At 42.9% G+C, this 22,068-nt stretch overlaps 1 protein-coding gene across 7 annotated transcripts in view; it reads left to right on the plus strand.

Moving 5' to 3' along the window:
• c4h8orf34 (chromosome 4 C8orf34 homolog) overlaps positions 1 to 22,068 on the plus strand; it is a 218,012-nt gene that overhangs the window by 120,032 nt on the left and 75,912 nt on the right. For all 7 annotated transcript variants that reach the window (XR_013547187.1, XM_078398121.1, XM_078398120.1 and 4 more), the window contains exon 8: positions 21,035 to 21,170. Coding sequence is in view for 6 of the 7 variants with exons in the window: in XM_078398121.1 (XP_078254247.1) it covers positions 21,035 to 21,170 (136 nt within the window). In the remaining variant the exon portion in view is untranslated. The remainder of the gene's footprint in view (positions 1 to 21,034; positions 21,171 to 22,068) is intronic.

Below are 22,068 nucleotides of genomic sequence, written 5' to 3' on the forward strand. Positions count from 1 at the left end.
TATTTCCCTTGGAACATTGTAAACCTTTGGAATATTTATCCCGGAGGACTGTGCATGCCCCGCTGCTGAGTTAAAAAAGATAGAAATTTTGTCATTCAAGGCAGCTGATGAGTAAATGGTGGAATCCAGGAATATGTGGAGGATGGTCATTGAAATTAGTGATTATTTGTGATATTAAAGGGTGGAGCAGGCCTAAAAGGTAGAATGACCCACTCTTCCTATTCTTATGTTCTTATAAAGAGCTTAATTATATTGCAGTTACTTAATCATAAAATAAATTATAATTAGATAGTGCACAATGAAAAGATTTCAGATGGATAACTCAGCACTGTTGATGTTGACTAAGAACCTCGATTTCTGAAGTCGATAACTTGACCATTCGTTTTGCTGACATTTAGAGAGGGGTTGTCATATTGACACCACGTTATTAAACTCTATCCCCTTCCTGTATTCCATCTTGCCATTGTTCAAAATTCAGCCAACTATGGTGATGTCATCTGTGAACTTATAAATGGAGTTGGGACAGAATTTGACTGCACAATCGTGAGTGTAAAGGGCCCTGATGTTGTGGATTTTCATGGACGATAATTTGTCACCTATCCTTAATGACTGCAGTCTTTGGGTCAGGAGGTTGATGATCCAATTGTAAAGGAGGATGCTGAGTCTAGTTCCAGGAGTTTTGACATGAGTTTGTTTGGAATTATGATGTCAGAGGCATAGCTATAGTCATTATATATGACCTGTCTGACCTTTATAGTCAATACAGTCAGACCTTTATAATCCTTGCAGAATGTTTAATGACAGGGATGGGATGCAACATGATCCAGTCTTGGAGAAGTGGTGTCATCCAGTCTTTTTTGTTAGATTGCCACATTGCTGGGGATTTGGCCTTTGAATAATGCTTTACAGCTTAAAGATTCTCTTAGTGGTATATCAAAAATGGCATAAGCTTAGTTACTCATGGCATTGCCTTCATTGTGGTGGTATTGAGGCCTGGAATAAGTTTCTTACCCTTGAGATGAATATGCATAGTACATCCTCTTCCAAAAGTCCCATCTCAGCTGCACTTGTTTAGAGGAGTAATTGGTATTCGCAATGATCCATTCAGCTCCTTTGGGAAATGTATTGCTGCTATGCTGTTTGCAATTGCAGTGCCTCCCTTCAAGATAAATATTACACAGGTCTGCATGTTTCTTTAAATGTTCAAATCAGTGATTGACTTTGAATGTATCAACACTTTCAGAAGATCCATTAGATTCTGCACATTCTTTGTCCCGGATTATCAACAAACTCAGAGGTGCATGGCATGGAGCTGATTCTCCTAATCGCAGGCTTACTCCATTTTCCACTCACTCCATTATAGCATCTCTGCCCTTCAGGACACTCTATGCACTCTCCAGGATAATATTTTTGGGCACTAATTTTTATTTGGTTTGTATTGGTAAGGATTGTTTGCACATTCAATGCTGCAAGACTTAAAGAACTGCTGATGTCCACCCAATGCTCAAACCTATTGTAAACTGTGGTGTGAACGGAGGAGATTCAGATATGTGGAAACTTTAATTTTTACACGGTCTCATCAACGCTGCAGTATATAAACCCCGTAATGACTGATCAACTAAAGAGAAGCATTATCTCCCTCTGAAGAATGAGGTGATACAGCCATGTTTAAGCCCAACAAGTTAATACTTTATCATGGGATGTGGAAGGTTCTGTTGTGATATTGCTGGGACTACTTTGTGTATCCAAGAACTACTTTGTATGGCTGTGTATATAAGTGATGGGTGTGATTAGGCGGTCACTCTGGATGCAGGTGGCCACGGAATAAACAGCCTGGAGTTGAGCTCCAGCAATGTAACCTTTTATACACGTATACTTGTGGTCCGTCCAGAGTCACTAAAGGTACAACAGGTACCGGACCACGAAGTATAACATGGTGGCAGCGGCTTGGTGTTTCGCCTAGGGAGGGAATGAAGCATGCCCGAGCAGAAAAGGTAAAAAAAAAAAGATTAAAAAAAAGAGCCCTGAAGAGAAACAAAACGAAAGAAAAGTTTCCAGCTCGGTACGGGACGTTTGGAGTGCATCCCGACAGGGCCAGTGTGAGTTGGTATAGTTACCTGCTCAGTAGTCGGCGCCGAGTTGCCGACGTGACGCTGCAAGCTGCTGGGGCAGGTGCGTGTAGGCCCACGTCGCACCCCAGCACCTGTGTAGGCCCGAGATTAGAAGCCTGCGACTGCTTCGCGGGGGAGAGACCGGGAGAGCCGACACACGGAGATGTGCGGTGATCGGGGAAGACCGACGCCCATGGAGGTGTGCGGCGACCGGTGGAGACCGGCACCCATGGAGGTGTGCGGCAACCGGAGGAGACCAGGAGACCCGACACCCACGGAGGTGTGCGGTGACCGGGGAAGACCGACACCCACGGAGGTGTGCGGCGACAGGGAGAGCCCCGGGGGAGGCTGACACCCACGGAGGTGTGCGGCGACCGGGAGAGCCCTGGAGGAGACCGACACCCACGGAGGTGCGGCGACCGGGAGAGCCCCGGAGGAGACCGACACCCACGGAGGTGTGCGGCGACCAGAGGGACCGACCACCCGCGGAGGTGCGGCGGCCGGTAAGGCCGAGGCACTACTTACTTACCCAGGCGCGTCGACCGTAGAGTCGGGACGGCCCTGGGCCCGAGGCAGCGGCAGCGCTTCAAATTGCGCGGCAGCTGCCGGGAGCACCTGTGGGCGGGGCCGGGGAGCACCTGTGGGCGGGGCCAGTGCGCAGCGGCAGCGCGTTCGAAAAGTTGAGCGGCAGCTGCCGTGGAGCACCTGTGGGCGGGGCCAGCGCGCACTGCAGAGGAGGCGCGATCGCACCGCGATTACAGCAGTGCCAGCCCAGCAATGGGAGCCCAGCAGTGCCAACCCAGCAGTGGGAGCCCAGAAGTGGGAGCCCAGCAGTGGGAGCCCAGCAGTGCCAACCCAGCAGTGGGAACCCAGCAGTGGGAGCCCAGCAGTGGGAGCCCAGCAGTGGGAGCCCAGCAGTGGGAGCCCAGCAGTGCCAACCCAGCAGTGGGAGCCCAGCAGTGCCAGCCCAGCAGTGGCAGGCAAATCATGGTGGTGGAGCATCTAGAGCCTACACTACGTTTGATCTACCCAGCACGTCTTCTTGAGGGAAAGATATGGAACAAAATGAATATTTTGTGTTTAATGACCTGTGTAGTGATCTGTGTACTGAAAGCTTAATGAATTATATTTGATGCTTTTGTATATATGTATATATCTGTGGAGTGACCACACGGAGTGAGTGACCACATGGAGATGAGTGACCACACGGAGTGAGTGACCACATGGAGTGAGTGACCACATGGAGTGAGTGACCACACGGAGTGAGTGACCACACGGAGTGAGTGACCACCCGGAGATGAGTGACCACACGGAGATGAGTGACCACCCGGAGATGAGTGACCACCCGGAGATGGGTGAAATTCCGCAGAGGAGTGACCACCATGATGGCGAAAAAAGCAATTGTGTTTAATTGTGCTTAGTTGTGTTATTGGTTTCGTTAGCAAAAAGCAATGGTGTTTTGGTTTTGTTTGTTAAATATATTTTAGCCCTCGAATGGTAAAGAAAACAATTTTATATAAGACAAGGGGGATGTTGTAATATATAAGACAAGGGGGATGTTGTGATATTGCTGGGACTACTTTGTGTATCCAAGAACTACTTTGTATGGCTGTGTATATAAGTGATGGGTGTGATTAGGCGGTCACTCTGGATGCAGGTGGCCACGGAATAAACAGCCTGGAGTTGAGCTCCAGCAATGTAACCTTTTATACACGTATACTTGTGGTCCGTCCAGAGTCACTAAAGGTACAACAGGTACCGGACCACGAAGTATAACAGGTTCCAGCTTAAGACTTTGCACTTCCTAATTCTGCCCTTTTATGGTGCTGGTGGGTCCTATTAGGAACAGTTAATGGTGCCATGCAAGGCAGATCTACATGGGAAGGAGACATGAAGAGAGAACCCTAGCATATTGATTCCAGTGAAATATACAACTCACAATTGTCTCTCGGTTTCAAAAGTATGTTCAAAGCTGAGGCTTTTCCTTAAAATTCATTGGTATCAGTGTTCATTTATTAACGTCCCATGTAGTAAAAATCGTTTGTTTTGCAAGCTATCTAAGCAAATCATGTGATACGTGAGTACATCAGGTATGTGAAAAAGAGAAAATAGATAGAATATAGTGTGATAACGACATAAAAACTTCAGGTAACAAAACAGCAGCAATCAGCAGTAGCAGCAGCAGCAAGCAGCACCAAGCTGTGTTGCTTGGGAAGTAGTGTGTGGGGATTGTGTGGGGATAGTAAGGAGTAAGACCTGTGTGATCTCCCGGACTAGTTTCGATCGCCTAGCTTGGGGTCGGAGAGGAATTTCCCGGATTTTTTCCCAAATTGGCCTGGGTTTTTTATCCGTTTTTTTGCCTCTCCCAGGAGATCACTCAGTTCTTTTGGGTGGGCGGTTGGAGCGGTTGGAGTAGCGGCCGGGCGGTAGGTTTAGTAACCGAGCACGGGGCTTTGTTTGGAGAGTATGAGTGCCAGGGCAGTTTTTTGTTCTGGGTGTCGGATGTGGGGAATCTGGGAGTCTGATAGTCTTCCAGACATCCACATCTGCGCCAGGTGTGACGAGATGGGGCTTCTAAGGGACCGTATTAGGAACCTGGAGCGGCAGATTGATGACCTCCGTCTGATCAGGGAGAGTGAGGAGGTTATAGATAGGAGTTACAGAGAGGTGGTCACTCCTAGACCACGGGAGGTAGACAAGTGGGTCACTGTTAGGGGGGGCAAGGAACAGAGGCAGGGACTAGGGAGTACCCCGGTGGCTGTACCCCTTGGAAATAAGTACTCCTGTTTAAGTACTGTTGGGGGGGACAGCCTACCTGGGGGCAACGACGGTGCCCGGGCCTCTGGCAAGGAGTCCGGCCCTGTTGCTCAGAAGGGTAGGGAAAGGAAGAGGAGAGCAGTAGTAATAGGGGACTCTATAGTGAGGGGGTCAGATAGGCGTTTCTGTGGATGCAGTCGGGAGACCCGGATGGTGGTTTGCCTCCCTGGTGCCGGTGTCCGGGATGTGTCTGAGCGTGTCCAGGATATCCTGAAAGGGGAGGGAGAGGAGCCAGAGGTCGTGGTACATATAGGTACCAACAATATAGGTAGGATAAGGGAAGAGGTCCTGAAAGGAGAATTCAGGGGGCTAGGAAGAGAGTTAAAAAAAAGGACTTCCAAAGTAATAATCTCAGGCTTACTGCCTGTGCCACGCGATAGTGAGAATAGGAATGGAGTGAGGTGGAGGATAAATACGTGGCTGAGGAACTGGTGCAGGGAGCAGGGTTTCAAGTTTCTGGATCATTGGGACCTCTTCTGGGGGAAGTATGACCTGTACAAAAAGGACGGGTTGCATCTGAACCCGAGGGGAACCAATATCCTGGCGGGGAGATTTGCTAAAATAACTGCGGATACTTTAAACTAGTACGGTTGGGGGGAGGGACTCAAACACAGATAGCTAATAGGCAGTGTGTGAGGCAGGAGGCAGAAAAGGGAAACACTCAGACCCAATATGTAGGAGAGAAAGAAGGGAAAAGAAATAAACTGAGAATAAGAAATGATGGGTCCCTTAAATGTGTATATTTTAATGCTAGGAGCATTGTAAGAAAGGTGGATGAGCTTAGAGCCTGGATTGACATCTGGAAGTATGATGTTGTGGCGATCAGTGAAACATGGTTGCAGGAGGGTTGCGATTGGCAATTAAATATTTCAGGATTTCATTGTTTCAGATGTGATAGAATCGGAGGGGCAAGAGGTGGGGGTGTTGCATTGCTTGTCAGGGAGGATATCATAGCAGTGCTTTGGCAGGACAGACTAGAAGGCTCGATTAAGGAGGCTGTTTGGGTGGAACTCAGAAATGAGAAAGGTTTAGCAACACTTATAGGGGTGTATTATAGACCGCCAAATAGGGAACGAGAATTGGAAGAGCAAATATGTAAGGAGATAGCAGATATTAGTAGTAAGCACAGAGTGGTGATTGTGGGTGATTTCAATTTTCCGTATATAGACTGGGAATCACATTCTGTTAAAGGGCTGGATGGTTTGGAGTTTGTAAAATGTGTGCAGGATAGTTTTTTGCAGCAATACGTAGAGGTGCCTACCAGAGAAGGGGCAGTGTTGGACCTCCTGTTAGGAAATGAGATGGGTCAGGTGACGGAGGTATGTGTTGAGGAGCACTTTGGGTCTAGTGATCATAATGCCATTAGTTTCAATATCATTATGGAGAAGGTCAAATCTGGACCAAGGGTTGAGATTTTGGATTGGAGAAAGGCTAATTTTGAGGAGATGAGAAAGGATTTAAAAGGAGTGAAATGGAAATTGTTGTTTTATGAAAAGGATATAATAGAGAAATGGAGGATATTTAAAGGTGAAATTTTGAGAGTACAGAGTCTTTATGTCCCTGTTCGGTGGAAAGGAAAGAATAATAATTTGAAAGAGCCGTGGTTTTCCAGGGAAATTGGACACTTGGTTCGGAAAAAGAGGGAGATATACAATAAATATAAGCGGCAGGGAGTAAATGAGGTTCTTGAGGAATATAAAGAATGTAAAAGGAATCTTAAAAAGGAAATTAGAAAAGCAAAAAAAAGATATGAGGCTGCTTTGGCAAATAATGTAAAAGTAAACCCCAAGGGGTTCTACAGATATGTCAATAGCAAAAGGATAGTGAGGGATAAAATTGGTCCATTAGAGAGTCAGAGTGGACAGCTATGTGCTGAGCCGGAAGAAATGGGGGAGATATTAAACAATTTCTTTTCTTCGGTATTTACCGAGGAGAAGGATATTGAATTATGTGAGGTAAGCGAAACAAGTAGAGTAGTGATGGAAATTAGGAGGATTAAAGAAGAGGAGGTACGGACACTTTTGAAGAATATAAAAGTGGATAAGTCTCCAGGTCCTGATAGGATATTCCCTAGGACATTGAGGGAAGTTAGTGCAGAAATAGCAGGGGCTATGACGGAAATATTTCAAACGTCATTAGAAACAGGGATGGTGCCGGAAGATTGGCGCATTGCGCATGTTGTGCCTTTGTTTAAAAAAGGTTCTAAAAGTAAACCTAGCAATTATAGACCTATTAGTTTGACGTCTGTGGTGGGAAAATTAATGGAAAAGATACTTAGGGACAATATATATAATTATTTGGATAATCAAGGCCTGATTAGAAACAGTCAACATGGATTTGTGCCTGGAAGGTCATGTTTGACTAATCTTCTTGAATTTTTTGAAGAGGTTACCAGTGAAATTGATAAGGGCAAGGCTGTGGATGTTGTCTATATGGACTTCAGTAAGGCATTTGACAAGGTTCCAAATGGAAGGTTGATTAAGAAGGTTAAATCGTTGGGTATTAATAGTGAGGTTGCAAGATGGATTCAACAATGGCTGAATGGGAGATACCAGAGGGTAACGGTTGACAATTGTATGTCAGGTTGGAGGCCAGTGTCTAGTGGAGTGCCCCAAGGATCTGTGTTGGGTCCACTGTTGTTTGTCATTTACATTAATGATCTGGATGATGGTGTGGCAAATTGGATTAGTAAATATGCAGATGATACTAAGATAGGTGGAGTAGTTGATAGTGAGGTAGATTTTCAAAGTCTACAGAGAGACTTGGGCCTTTTGGAAGGGTGGGCTGAAAGATGGCAGATGGAGTTTAATGCTGATAAGTGTGAGGTGCTGCATTTTGGTAGGACAAATCAAAATAGGACGTACAGGGTAAATGGTAGGGAATTGAGGAATGCAGTGGAACAGAGGGATCTGGGAATAACTGTGCATTGTTCCCTGAAGGTGGAATCTCATGTGGATAGGGTGGTGAAGAAGGCGTTTGGTATGCTTGCCTTTATAAATCAGAGCATCGAGTATAGAAGTTGGGATGTAATGTTGAAATTGTACAGGGCATTGGTGAGGCCGAATCTGGAGTATGGTGTGCAGTTCTGGTCGCCAAATTATAGGAAGGATGTCGACAAAATGGAGAGGGTACAGAGGAGATTTACTAGAATGTTGCCTGGGTTTCAGCACTTAGGCTACAGAGAGAGGTTGAATAGGTTGGGTCTTTATTCTTTGGAGCGTAGAAGGTTGAGGGGGGACTTGATAGAGGTTTTTTAAATTTTGAGAGGGACGGACAGAGTTGACGTGGGTAGGCTTTTCCCTTTGAGAGTGGGGAAGATTCCAACAAGGGGACATAGCTTCAGAATTGAGGGACAAAGGTTTAGGGGTAACATGAGGGGGAACTTCTTTGCTCAGAGGGTTGTGGCTGTATGGAATGGGCTTCCGGTGGAAGTGGTGGAGGCTGGCTCGATTTTATTATTTAAGAGTAAATTGGATAGGTATATGGATAGGAGGGGATTGGAGGGTTATGGTCTGATTGCAGGTAGATGAGACTAGGTCAGGGAGAATGGTCGGCGTGGACTGGTAGTGCCGGACAGGCCTGTTTCCATGCTGTAGTTGTTATATGTTATATGTTATATATGTTATTGTAACTGCTGCATCAAAAGTGGGGAATTCACCCTGAGCATATGAAAAGCTTGTTCAAGAGTAATAACAAAGGGGAAAAAGCTGTTCTTGAATCTGGTGGTACATGTGATAATTAGTAATTCTCAGCAATATTCTGAGATAAAAAATTATACAAAATATTACAGTTTCTTCTTATCTGCACCTATTATTTTTGCAAAATGGCACTCCTTCACAAAATTTCTATGGGAAGAAAGAAACAAAATTTCCTGGAAATATAAGACTTCCAATGATAGTATGTCACAGACTGGAACTTGCAAATTACTATGTTTAATGTTGTAGCGAAACCTGCGACATAGACCTCAGTAATCTTTTAGAGCACAGATTGTCAGAGTGCTATAGGGTCCTGCAAGGCTCGCTGGTGATGCCTGCATAATAATTTGTTGCAGCGGTCAGTTAGTTATGCCCTAAAAGGTTACTTTGGTCTACTGTGGTACATATGTATACACACATTGAACTTTTTTTTCTCATTTATTATGTTGTTTACAGTGTACTATGTTTGCATATACTATTGTGCGGTTGCAAGTGAGAATGTCATTGTTCTATCTGGGACATGGCAGTAAAACACTCTTGACTCTTGATGTCACAGAAACTTTTTGTAAGATATTTTAACGTTCTGTATGGCCAGTACAATTCATGCATAAAGGCAATGAAATGAAATAAGTTTAATTCTACGCCCGCACCTCCAGACTCAGGAACAGCTTCATCCCCAGGGCCATAGCTGCTATGAACCGGTCCTGCTGAGCCGGATGGTCACATCGCACAGTGAACCGGCACAGACTACTTGCACTTTATTCTGTTTTAAAACTGTTACAATTTGTTTCATTGGGTTGTTTAAATTAATACTGACTAACTAATTAAATTATTGCATCGTATGGGAGGCGCATTCCCAATCTCGTTGTACCCCTGTACAATGACAATAAAGATATATTGTATTGTATTGTATTGTTAATGTTCAAATTAACTACGTGACCTGCGTGGGTTTTCTCCGAGATCTTCGGTTTCCTCCCACACTCCAAAGACGTACAGGTATGTAGGTTAATTGGCTGGGTAAATGTAAAAATTGTCCCTAGTGGGTGTAGGATAGTGTTAATGTGCGGGGATCGCTGGGCGGCACGGACTTGGAGGGCCGAAAAGGCCTGTTTCCGGCTGTATATATATGATATGATGATATGATATGAACTAGGCATACAGGTGAATTTGAATCATTTTCAGATCCTTTCAAGTAATAATTAATGATTTCACTTTTGCCATTTAATCCATTGTCCAGTTTTGCATTAATGTTTTATTGCTCTACTTTGTCAGCAGGAGTTTGTCACGGAATAACTATCAATAACGCAAATAGAAATACTGACGTGATAGCAGTTTAGAATTATAATCCCCGTCAAACCTGGCCGGAGCTCAGAAAGTAATGATTTGCGTGGGAAAATGCATTTTGAGGAATAACAGCTGCAGGAGATAAAAGTTCTAGCTGTTCATCCACTTCACCACTAATCCTCCTGATCATTTACAGCTGTTGAAACTGAAAATGACTTTTCCACACCTGTGCCTTCCTAATTTATTGGTGCATTTATTCAAATTCTCTTCCGCATTTCTACCATGTCGAATTTATGGACCTTTTTCACTCAGTGGGTGGTCTCATAATATTATTCTAATTTGTTACATTCTATCTGTATTAATGGAAAGGCAGAAATTCGCTACTGCTGCTGGAAATTATTACTAAATACAATCGTCCAGGCCGTGAAAGACCATGCCTGAACACGATTGTCTGAATCCCTGCTCCATTTCCAGCTTTGCATTGATATCCTTTGGTTGAAGCTTGTCCATGTCAACCTACACTAATGAGCATTTCAAAAAACATTTAAAAATAACATACCTCTATTAATGACTGATGATTCAGCTCCAATTGATCGATCTCTTTGCAGTACTGTAAAAATCTTTGATTCGGCTTTGTTGCAATGCAGTAGAACACATACAGAAATGTATTCAGTTGTTTATGGAAGGTTCATGTCCCATAATTTTCTGGAGGTGATCATCCTCGTCTCAGGAACTTTTGGTCTCTGATGCTCTTAAATATAAAATTCTCTGGGATTTTGGCATGGAAGCCAAAAATAATTCACACCGCACCAGTTACGTAGAGAGCATGAGTTAGAAGTTACAGATGTCTTCCAGATTTTTGCAAAAAAAAAGTAATGTGTGGAAACATATGTAGTCTTGGGGCATAAAATCCTGTCCTTCCATAAAGCACAAAAGGACCTTACAGCCATCAATGCAATATTTCTTCATTTCAACCTTTCTACCATGTACATTATGTACAAAGATTAGCAAATTCAAGAGAATAAATGGTCTGCTTGAATTACAATAAGTTCATGTTTTCTAGTGTAATCCATATGGTGAGAAGGATTTTGCAGAGTGGAGAGAGAATAGGCGGGAGTAAGCGGAAGATTCCTGCTCGCTTACCACAATTTATTGTATTTGTTGTGTCAGTCGCTCAGTGATATCACAGATTTCAATAACCCCTGTCTGTTATTTTTTAGCTTTTTAAGATAATAGTTATTATTTAATCCCAGGTGCCAAGTTAACAGAATTTAGCAAGAGAAAATTTCCACCAAAGATATAATCAGCCTCACCTACATAACAATCAGCATTCTGTAGTGGAAATTTATGCCTGTTAAAATATGAGTGCATCTTTATGCACATATTTCACAAACTCACCCAGAAGCAGTTAAATAATTTCTACGTTTCTGACCCTGTCATTATCTTACATAACTGATTTCTACAACAAAGGTGCAGGTAAGGTGTGTCACTTTAAGTTGTGCACAATTGGACCTGCTTCCTCCTATTTAGGTTATGTGACCAAACGTCTCAATGGGCACCCTGCACACTAGTGATCCAAGGACCTGATCACATTCTTTGATTGATCAAATCACTCATTTCAAACGTATGACACCTTAATAAACATACACAACACAACTGAATTGGAGCTAAGCTATAGGTCATGAGAAAGGATGTAAAATATTCATGTGCAGGAAGGAACCGCAGATGCCGGTTTAAACCAAAGATAGACACAAAAAACTGGAGTAACTCAGCGGGTCAGACAGCATCTCTGGAGAAAAGGAATAGGTGACGTTTCGGGTCGAGACCCTTCTTCAGACTTCATGACTTTATGCCTTGTTTCATCAGGACATCGACTCAAGATCTAAAAGGATGCAGTTCAATAAGGTGAAAAGTTCCAGGTGCTGCTTTACAGACAGAGCGGGCGGGAGGTCATACAGCAGTCATACTCAGAAATAAGTCCTTTGGCCCAACTTGTCCATGTTGACTAAGATACCCATCTACATTTTCTCACGTTTAACCCATATCCTTTTAAACCTGCCCTGTACATGTACCTGTCCAAATGTCTTTTAAATGTTGTTATTATTGAGTTAAAAACAGGCCCAAAGGTTCATTTAAAGATTAGTCATAAAATACCGAGCAGCCTTTTTAAAAATTATTCATTGAGTGTCAGGGAAATGCCTCGTATCCTTTTCCCAACTATTCCCTCACCTGCCACCACACTCACAACCATTCAACATACATTGAAGCTTGGCCCTGTGGGTCTTTTTCTCGGGAAATTACCATGACACATGATTTCTCATGGAGATTGATCTTCATTTCCCAGAGATTATGTTGAAGATTCCCCTAGGATGCTGTGATAATTCATGGTGGTAATATTACAGAACACTTCATTTTCTCCCAACATCAGCAGTTCCAATTCGGCCTCATCATTATACGTTCAACATCGTAGCCCGCACTGAGGGAGGGAGTGGATTCTATGGTTCACAGACTGCCACATGGAATTCCTGGTGCATGAACTATGTGTCGGGACGGAGGTCATGTGCACACTTGGGTCCTCTGTCAATGGTAGGAGACCCTGGCAGAAAAAGGCTGGTGTTATCATATCATATCATATATATACAGCCGGAAACAGGCCTTTTCGGCCCACCAAGTCCGTGCCGCCCAGTGATCCCCGTACATTAACACCATCCTACACCCACTAGGGACAATTTTTTACATTTACCCAGCCAATTAACCTACATACCTGTACGTCTTTGGAGTGTGGGAGGAAACCGAAGATCTCGGAGAAAACCCACGCAGGTCACGGGGAGAACGTACAAACTCCTTACAGTGCAGCACCCGTAGTCAGGATCGAACCTGAGTCTCCGGCGCTGCATTCGCTGTAAAGCAGCAACTCTACCGCTGTGCTACCGTGCCGGCCAACTCTACCGTACTGTGCTACCGTGGTGTTGCTGGTTCCAGGAGTGAGAATGCCCATACTATGGTGTAATATGCAAAGAAAATGTCATGGTCGTGAACAACAGCCAAAGTGAGCTGCACACCACAAAACACACTGCCTCCTTGCAGAGGCTTGATTATTTTATTCAAAACCTCTCTAACCACACACTCACGCACAGACACTTTATTTTACAGACTTCGGAAAATCATCTCTGACGATGTCGCTTATAGTCAGCATAAAATAAATGCCTGTCTCACGTGTTCCACTGGGAAAATGGACCTTGCTCTTGCCACAGAAGGTCATGAATTTAATTGGCAACAGTGTTGGAACACCTACGCCAAAATTGCATTGTTGATCAGAGTGATCTCGTTGGATGCAGTTTCTCTGATGATTCTACATGACTCTACCCTTTGCATTACCTAACCAAAGTAGCCAACCCTCCCTATGTGGCCAGTCAGGTCCGTACTGATACCACTACCACATATTGTGGAGTGCTGCCAAAGTGTTACCACACCATTACATGTGTATCTCAGCAGCCACATGCTGGAAAATAACATCACTCCCTCTTTGTTGTTGAATGTTTTGTGACTTTGAAAGGTGTTTGAGTTGTCAGGCCAACAGGTTCCAGTAACTAACATTATTATGTACGATCGTTAGTGAGATCACCTAATCTCAGCAGAGTATTCTGTTAAATAGACGAGAAAGGTAAATCAGTTTGTTTCCAGTTGCACTGAGACTGTTCCGTGATGATTGGAATTCTCACCCATCCAGCACAAATTTGGTATCTAAATGACATGGAATTGATTGCTATCATGCCTTCCAACCGAAGTAGACCAATCTTTATTGTTCATATGTATCAGTAGAAAGGAGGACTTCTTCAGTCTGAAGAAGGGTCTCAACCCGAAACGTCACCCATTCCTTCTCTCCTGAGATGCTGCCTGACCTGCTGAGTTACTCCAACATTTTGTGAATAAATACCTTCGATTTGTACCAGCATCTGCAGTTATTTTCTTATACTACCAGTAGAAAGAAGGAGGTCATTCAGCCCATCAAATCAATGCTAGCTCTCAGACTAGTCCCATCAATTGCATTCCTCCAATCATTTCCCAGTCATTTGTTCTCTCTCAGAAGCCCATCAAATACTCCCAGTAATTCCCACCTTGCATCCATACTAGGGGCGATCAAGGTACTGACCTTTGGAATGTGGGAGGAAATTGGAACCCCTAGAGGAAACCTAGATGGTCAATGGGAGAGTGGCAAACCACACAGATAGTAAATAAAGTGAGGATTGAATCCAGATCGCAGTAGCTGTGAAGCAGCAATATTAACCTCTGCGTTACTTTGCTATTCTTTAGAAACAGGCTGAAAAACACTTGATTTTTACAACACAACCATTACTTATTATCGTACTAATCTGTCCCGCTACATTCAAAGATTTCTTCCCAGGTAACCCCAGGTCCATTATTGCACTCTTTTTAAAAAGAGCGCAATATTGATCTTGGGGGAAACGTTAAAGGAGATGTGCGGGGAATGTTTTTTTAACCTAGAGAGTGCCAGGGATCATAGTCAAAGTAGATACAGTAATGTTTTTTAATGTAGGAAATGAAGGGATATTGATCATGTGCAGGCAGATGAGTTTATTTTAATTATGCGTCTTGTTCAGTACAAGCATCATGGGCTGAAGAACCTCTGCTGTATGGTTCCATGTATTGTCTCTTATTCTAGCTGCTAAAACATACCAGTTTACAGTCTTCTGCAATGAAGCTTATCTTCAATGCCTCCTTCTCTTTCCCCAGTGCCTCTTTCTCTTTCCCCAGTCTGTGTCATCCCCCTGCCTATTATTGTCTTCCACATTATTTACTTACAAGTTTTCTGTCTTGTAAGTTTTACAATTCTGCACAATTGCTCAACGTGCATTAATGATGTTAAAATAATTATTAACATGTATCATAAACACCAACCATAAACCATAATACAGATGCAACCCATCTGGAATTGGAAATTAAATCGTCCTAGAAGTTGTATTGCTACATTTTCATGGCATTACAACTGTACTGAGGTCAACTTAACATTAGATAGACACAAAAAGCTGGAGTAACTCAGCGGGTCAGGCAGTATCAACTTCACCTTAACATTTTTTTGATAACAAGATCTGACAAACATGGCCATCTTCAATTGCAGACGTTTACTGAATGCCTTTGTTGGCTTTTAACACTTCAGATTAAAGGGATGTGAGATACTTAAAGTGGCATTGATGAAAGGTGGGTTTGAAAGAGTGCTCCAGGGGATAGAGGGATTTGGACAGGATAATGTTTCCACAGGAACAATGTTCTTTGCTTCAGTGGGTTTTGGAAAATCCCTGGAACTATGGCCAGTAGCACCAGGCAAGAGGTTGCCAGAGAGGATTAGCGGGGTATAGGGTAGAACTGCGAGCTCACAGTGCCAGAGATTCAGTTCCTGACCTCATGTGCTGTCTGGGTGGAATTTGTATGTTTTCCCTTTGACTGTATGGATTTCCTTCATGTGCTCTGGTTTCCTCCCACATCCCAAAAATGTGTGCGTTTGTAGGTTAATTGGCCTCTGTAAATGAGCCCCCAGTGTGAAGGGTGTTTGAGAAAGTGGGATAACTTAGAACCAGTGTGAACGGGTGATTGATGGTTGGTGTGGGCTGAAGGGCATGTTCCTATGCTGTATCTCAAAACATCAGTAAAGACATACATGCAGTTTATGAATTCCTGTACTAGCTGCAAGCCTGCATTGCAGGTTAATTTCTGCATCTGTAGGCTGAAGGAACAGAAACAGTTTATCTTTGTGAATGCAAAATTTGGGTGACCTCTAATGCAGCATTAAAGTGAGTAATAATCTATGAGATGTGGCAGAGAGAGGCTGAATTTACAATTGCAGGAAATCCCTGATCTCTGTGAAGACAATGACTGCAGCTTGACTTTTGGCTCTTTGCATGGCATGGTTTTAAGGGGAAATGGTCGTAAGACTTTGTTCTCTGAGTAAATAAGAATTGTAAATTTTTGGATCAGTGTAGATGTATTCAATTTTATGCATTGAATTACTGTTAACATCATTTTGGGGTTTTAAGCCAGAACAGAAGTGCAAGGGAGAACAAAATACCGATTGAGAAACGATGGGACAAATTCTCATGGGCATCAAGACACCCAGATATTGTTGTACCCAGGTTAATCCAATTTCCAACTATAAAGTGTTTTTGTGGAATTATGTAAATATATTTCCTTGCTGACTAGCAAATTCTAGCAAAGAATTAGGTTCTAGTATTTTCCTTTATCATCAAATTGTCAAAAATATCGGTATGTTAATTTTAGAGGCTTGCATTTATTTAGCACCCACAACATTAAGAAAATCCAAAGAGGATTCATAGAATTAGTCATCAGACAAACATCTGGCATTGAACCATGTAAGGGTATGTTAGAACAGATGACCATAAAGAGATGGGTATTTATTTCACAAAATGCTGGAGTAACTCAGCAGGTAAGGCAGCATCTCAGGAGAGAAGGAATGGGTGATGTTTTGGGTCGAGACCCTTCTTCAGTCTGCAAAAGGGTCTCGACCCGAAACGTCACCCATTCCTTCTCTCCTGAGATGCTGCCTGACCCGCTGAGTTACTCCAGCATTTTGTGAAATAAATACCTTCGATTTGTACCAGCATCTGCATTTATTTTCTTATAAAGAGATGGGTAAAAGAGAAGCTTAACGGCAGAAATGGAGATACAGATGCTTAGAAATATAGGAAGGGAATTCCAAAGTTTGGGATCAGGCAACTAAAAGCATGGTTGCCATTGGTAAAACAATTAAAGTCGTGGATCACAAAGAGGCCAGAATTTGAGGGCAGCAGACAGCTCAGAAGGTTGAATTTCCAAATCAGGCCACAGACAGAGGGATAGACAATGCCACTGAGGGATTTGAAGAAAATGAGGTTTCTTAATATCAAGGTGTTGGTCCCTTCTTTTGATACTTGGACATTGTAAATAACTGAAGAAACTCTCGGGAATTAATGTTTAGTATGAAAATGAGAGTAACACAGTGAATTGTCTCACTAGTATTTGAAAACCCCTTCAATCGTCGAAATCCCAAGATAATCTCTCATTCAGTGACAGACTTTGAAAAACAGGCATTATATGCACCAGAGCATTTTTGTAGACAAAAAGGTGTTGGGATGCAAGATAAATAAACATAGGTGTTACATGGCCGGGATACAAAATAATGAAGTTTAAATGTTTAGAAGTTCCAGTATGCTATACCGACAGGTACCGTCACAAAAATTGCACTACATATAGCACAGAATGACAGAAATCTGCACAGCAGGATTTCACAAATGTTACAGATTCTGTTTTAAGTGGTGTTGGCTGAGAGAGCATCATTTGTTACTAATGAAGCAGTACCAACCAATGGTCTGTCAAAAAAAACCCTCACCTGGGTTGACCTATTACCTACTATGCTTTGTCCTGCCTCAGCCCTTTTCCATCTTTCTTCTCCCCCATTACCCCCCCCCCCACCCAGTATGATGAAGGGTCTCGACCCTTAACGTCATCTATCCATGTTCTCCAAAGATGCTGAGTTACTCCAGCACTTTGTGTCTTTTTTTTAATCATTTGTTACAACATGGGGATGCAGCCTATACTTTTTTTATATACGTCATGGAACCTTTTAGATTTACCTGAGCAAGACAGGCAACCCTTGCTTTAGTGCTGGTTTGAAAGAAAGTATTCACAGGGCATCACGATGTGCTTGGTTCAGGTTGGATTTGAACCACACTCCACTGCTCTGTGCAGCTGTCAGCCATAACTCCTTGATCTGTTTCACTCAACATGCTTGACCATTTTAACCACCCACTTAGTGAAACCATCTAGTTCTGTATATATGAATATTTGTTTTATTACACAATTTGATAGCAAACCAATTCGAAGACAAGATGTGACCAAAACACTAATGATGGAATTCTGCCAGTAGAGGGCAGCACAGTGACATTATGTAATGCCCACTTAAAACACTGGCTGCCATAGCGAAATTCTTTGATATTTAATTCACTCTTCACACATTCAACTAATGATCCTGTTCTTTGACAGTATTCCAAATAATTGTTTTTTTGCAACTCTTAATCTCCTGTTATGTTTTTAAATAACTTTTGGATTCAGCCTGGAGAATTTCCAGATTAGTCTACAGGCTACATAAATAGCTTTATAAATTAGCAAATTGATTAGCTGACATTCACCAAACATAGTATTTTAGTTGCATTAGTCACTTTTGCATTTTGTTACCGAAATTTTAAATTAACACTTAAATGTTTGAGTTGCACAGTACTGTGCATCCCAAAGTTGCACCAAAATACTTCCTTGCCCAGGAGGGTCCGAAGAAGGGTCTCGACCCGAAACGTCACCCATTCCTTCTCTCCTGAGATGCTGCCTGACCTGCTGAGTTACCCCAGTATTTTGTGAATAAATACCTTCCTTGCCCAGGAGAGTGTGTTGCATGTTTTGCAACAGTAAATTTCAAGCTATCAATAAGTATTATTTTCCAGAAGTGCACGATGTAAGCTTTGGATTTAATTCTGTACGAACACATTTTTGTTAAGGATTAGATGAACATCTAAAAATTCTCACTGGATTTTAAGAAATGTTTTGAGGGGAATTGGATATCGCCATCAAGCACAACTCTAGTTTTCCTCGAGGGCTTGCTTGGCCAATTCAGGGAATAAGGCATTTTTGGTGTGGACTTGACTAAAGATTTAGTTGATTTTAAGGCGACTGCCGGCGACTAGGCTGTCGCCGAACGTTCGCCGGGGTGTCGTGGGCATGATCGTGAGGAGTCTTCAATGAATCGTAGCGGATCTCGGCGCGTCGCGGAAAAATTATCCAGATAGAAATTTCTCGGCGACAGCTGGATTGTCGCCAGGTATCGTAGCTTATTGCGGGCGCTGTCGCATGCTGTCCCCAGGTTTGCTAGGTTGTCGCAGATGCATTTAGAAGCACATAATATTAAATTAAGAAAAGGCATTTGAAGATACCAGAAGATAGTTTTGTTTAACCAATTTATTTACCGTCAGGACATTTGACAGGTAGATTGGAGGCGACAGTTTGACGGTCAGGTAAGGGTGGGAATTTCGCGATGTTTCCGAAGACGGTGTAATCTCTTAGCCAGGTGTTAGTTTCACAAAAAAAGTAACTTGTATCGACCTGACTTGGCATTGGCGTGGTCATTGTCGTAGGGTAAAAGAACATTTTGGTGATCTGCTACGACTTTGACAGTCGCCAGCAGTCGCCTTAAAAATCGCGTAACTGGGACAGGCCCTTAAGGATCCCCACCCCAGTTACTAGGTTACCATGCCCCACTGTGAATCGACCTCTAAAAAATCTATCGTTCCTAACTCGCGATCGACAGGATTCAAGCAGTGGTTACATCCTCTTGATGATTTCAATCAGTGTTTAAAGATGGTGACTTAGCTGTTCATGGCATGCTCCTTGCTGGTCTACTGCAGATAATATATTGCATTCCACCTTCACCCATTCTGTACATCTTGACCCTGCCAGACTTGGCTGTCAGTAATTACTGTTTGAGCATGGGGCACCAGCTGGGTAAATTAATGTTGTCTCAGGTTTACAGGCAACTGTTTGTGTTCTCTGCCATGACAGAAGACTGTTGTGGGCATAATGATGCAGCTGCTGGATCTGCTGCCTCACAGCCCCAGAGGCATTTCAATTCGGGTGCAGTTTGTGTGGAGTTTGCATTTTCTCTCTGTGACCTTGCTTGTTTTCTCTGGGTGCTTCGGTTTCTTCCCACATCCCAAACACCTGTGGGCTTGCATGTTAATTGGCCGCTGTAAATTGTCGCTTTGATGTGGGGAGAGGATGAGAAAGTTGGATAAGTTAGAACTGATGCGAAAGGGTGATCGATGATCACCCCCACCGGCACTCCCACCCTGTCGCACCCCTCTGTCACTTATTTACCACTTATTCCTTGGGTATTTAGCCTTAACCAACACCTAAATGTCTTTGGAGTGAATCTGATATATTTCACTCATTTATTCTGACTTGTGCCAAAATTCTGCATTCGCACAAGCAACTCTAAGTGAGGCTAGCTCAGACAGGTTTGCCCTGGGGTGAAGGGTTTATGTAAGGTGATAATCAGTGTCCAGGGTTGACTGAGTTTGTCTGATCTCTATCGGTACCATCTTGGCGGTTAAGGCATCTCGAAGGAGTAACATCTCCCTCAAAACTGCCATACTAATTCCTATATTTAATAAAAGACAAGGGAAGGATAAAAATTAAAGAACACATACTTGAAACCAGAGTATATCTCCTCTGCAATCTCCTCCTTCCGTGTCACTGAGGTCACGATGCCTATTGTATTCCCTTTCACAGAAACCCATAAAAGTTCCAACTGTGTTGCCCCTCCTGGATCATGTCTCAGAGGTATTTTACACAAACACGCACACTCGCGAACAAATGTACTGCCGGACGGGTCTCCCGAACGAGTGTGCACGCACCTCTCTGGTATCCTAGACAGTCAATAACCTCCTTTTGCAACTGGTGGCCCTGTCTCACCAAAGTACGCAGCACTGTCTGGTGGATAATCCATTACAGGCAGGCAGACACACACGCTGTGTCTCTGTCTCTGTCTTTCTCTTTGTCACTCTCTGTCTTTCTCTCTGTCACTCTCTGTCAGTATCTATCTCTGTCTGTCTCTCCCTGTCACTCTCTGTCTGTCTCTGTGTCTCTTTGTCTCTCTCTCTCTCTCTCTCTCTCCCCCCCCTTCCTGAAACATGCACTCAAGATAATTAACAACATTCCACAACATTCCTACATTGGGTGCTGGCTGTTGCTCTGCTAAATCAGTCATTCTGTCGATGTTATACTTCTCAGAAGGGTATAATATTGTTGAATTTGGCCAATGTCCTGATAAATAATCTATTGGAAAGAACTCGTATATCTAAAGTAAAATGTAGTTTCCATCATACTGAAGTAAAATGTTTTAAGTTTCCAGTTGTGATATCATTGTCATTACAAAGTTGAGTTATTTATGAATCTAATTGTCAATGGAACAGATTAATGACTGTGTGTGCCAAATCACTTCCTAATTGTTGCATTTTTATTTACTTAATCGACGAACTAATGATTTGATAAATTCCCTTGATGTTTCAGAGGACCTGGATGATTTGAGAATGGAGGGCATTACTGATCACGTGCCGTCTGGTAGCAGGTTTAGCCAAGGTCGAAATCCGTATTCTGCAGAACCTCAAGCCAAAGTTACGCTCAACATCTGCTCGAGGTGTGCCAGGTATTGTTGCATCAGTTCTGTATCCTTACTGCCAAAGTATTATCAATTGAAAAATCACAGTCATTGCTTTTCAAATATCGAAGCAATTATTATTGTCCTTTTGGAGCAGCTTTTAAGTTGCACCTGGATTTTCAGGTTTCGTTTTTCAGCAAGAAAATGTTACCTCCTCGTAGACAATTCATTGCAATGCAGCACCAGCCATCTAGTTCCTTCCTCAAAACTCATCCTTAGTTATTGGCCCAAACTTTCTTGGTAGTTTTCCAGTCCACTACCCGATTTTGTAGCAGCAACTTTCTGAATGGAATTAACAACAATGTGATGGCCTTTTCTGGTTGTAAATAATATCAGATGGCAGAACATGAGCAGCCTCCACTCAAGGAAATGCTTTGACATCCAGTTAAGCCATGCTACCAAATTTAACCAGGTATCATGGCTGTCAACAATTCCAAACAATTAAAGTTAATAAAAGCATTAAAATGTTTTTGAATATAACTTAGAGTCCAACCTGAAAACCAGACCTTCCATACAACCTGCTCATGCCGACCAAGAATCCCATCTAAGTTAGTCCTATTTGCTCACATTTGACCCAATTTCTTCTAAACCTTTCCTGTCCATTTACCTGTTCAAAAGTCAATAATTGTTGTTATTTCACCTGCCTCAACTATTTTGGCAGTTCCTTCCATATATCCTCTAGTCTCTGTTCCGCTGAGGTTTCTATTAAATCTTTACTCTCTCACCTAACAACTATGTCCTATGGTTGTTGATTCCTCTGCCCTGGGAAAAAGAAAACAATGTACGCACCAGATCTATTCCCATCATGATTTTGTATATCTCTATAAGATCAACCCCTCAGCCTCCTGTGCTCCAAGCAATAAGGCCCTAGCCTGGCTAACCTCTC

The sequence above is a fragment of the Rhinoraja longicauda genome, chromosome 4 (genome assembly GCF_053455715.1).
Source record: "Rhinoraja longicauda isolate Sanriku21f chromosome 4, sRhiLon1.1, whole genome shotgun sequence".
Classification (NCBI taxonomy): Eukaryota; Metazoa; Chordata; class Chondrichthyes; order Rajiformes; family Arhynchobatidae; genus Rhinoraja; species Rhinoraja longicauda.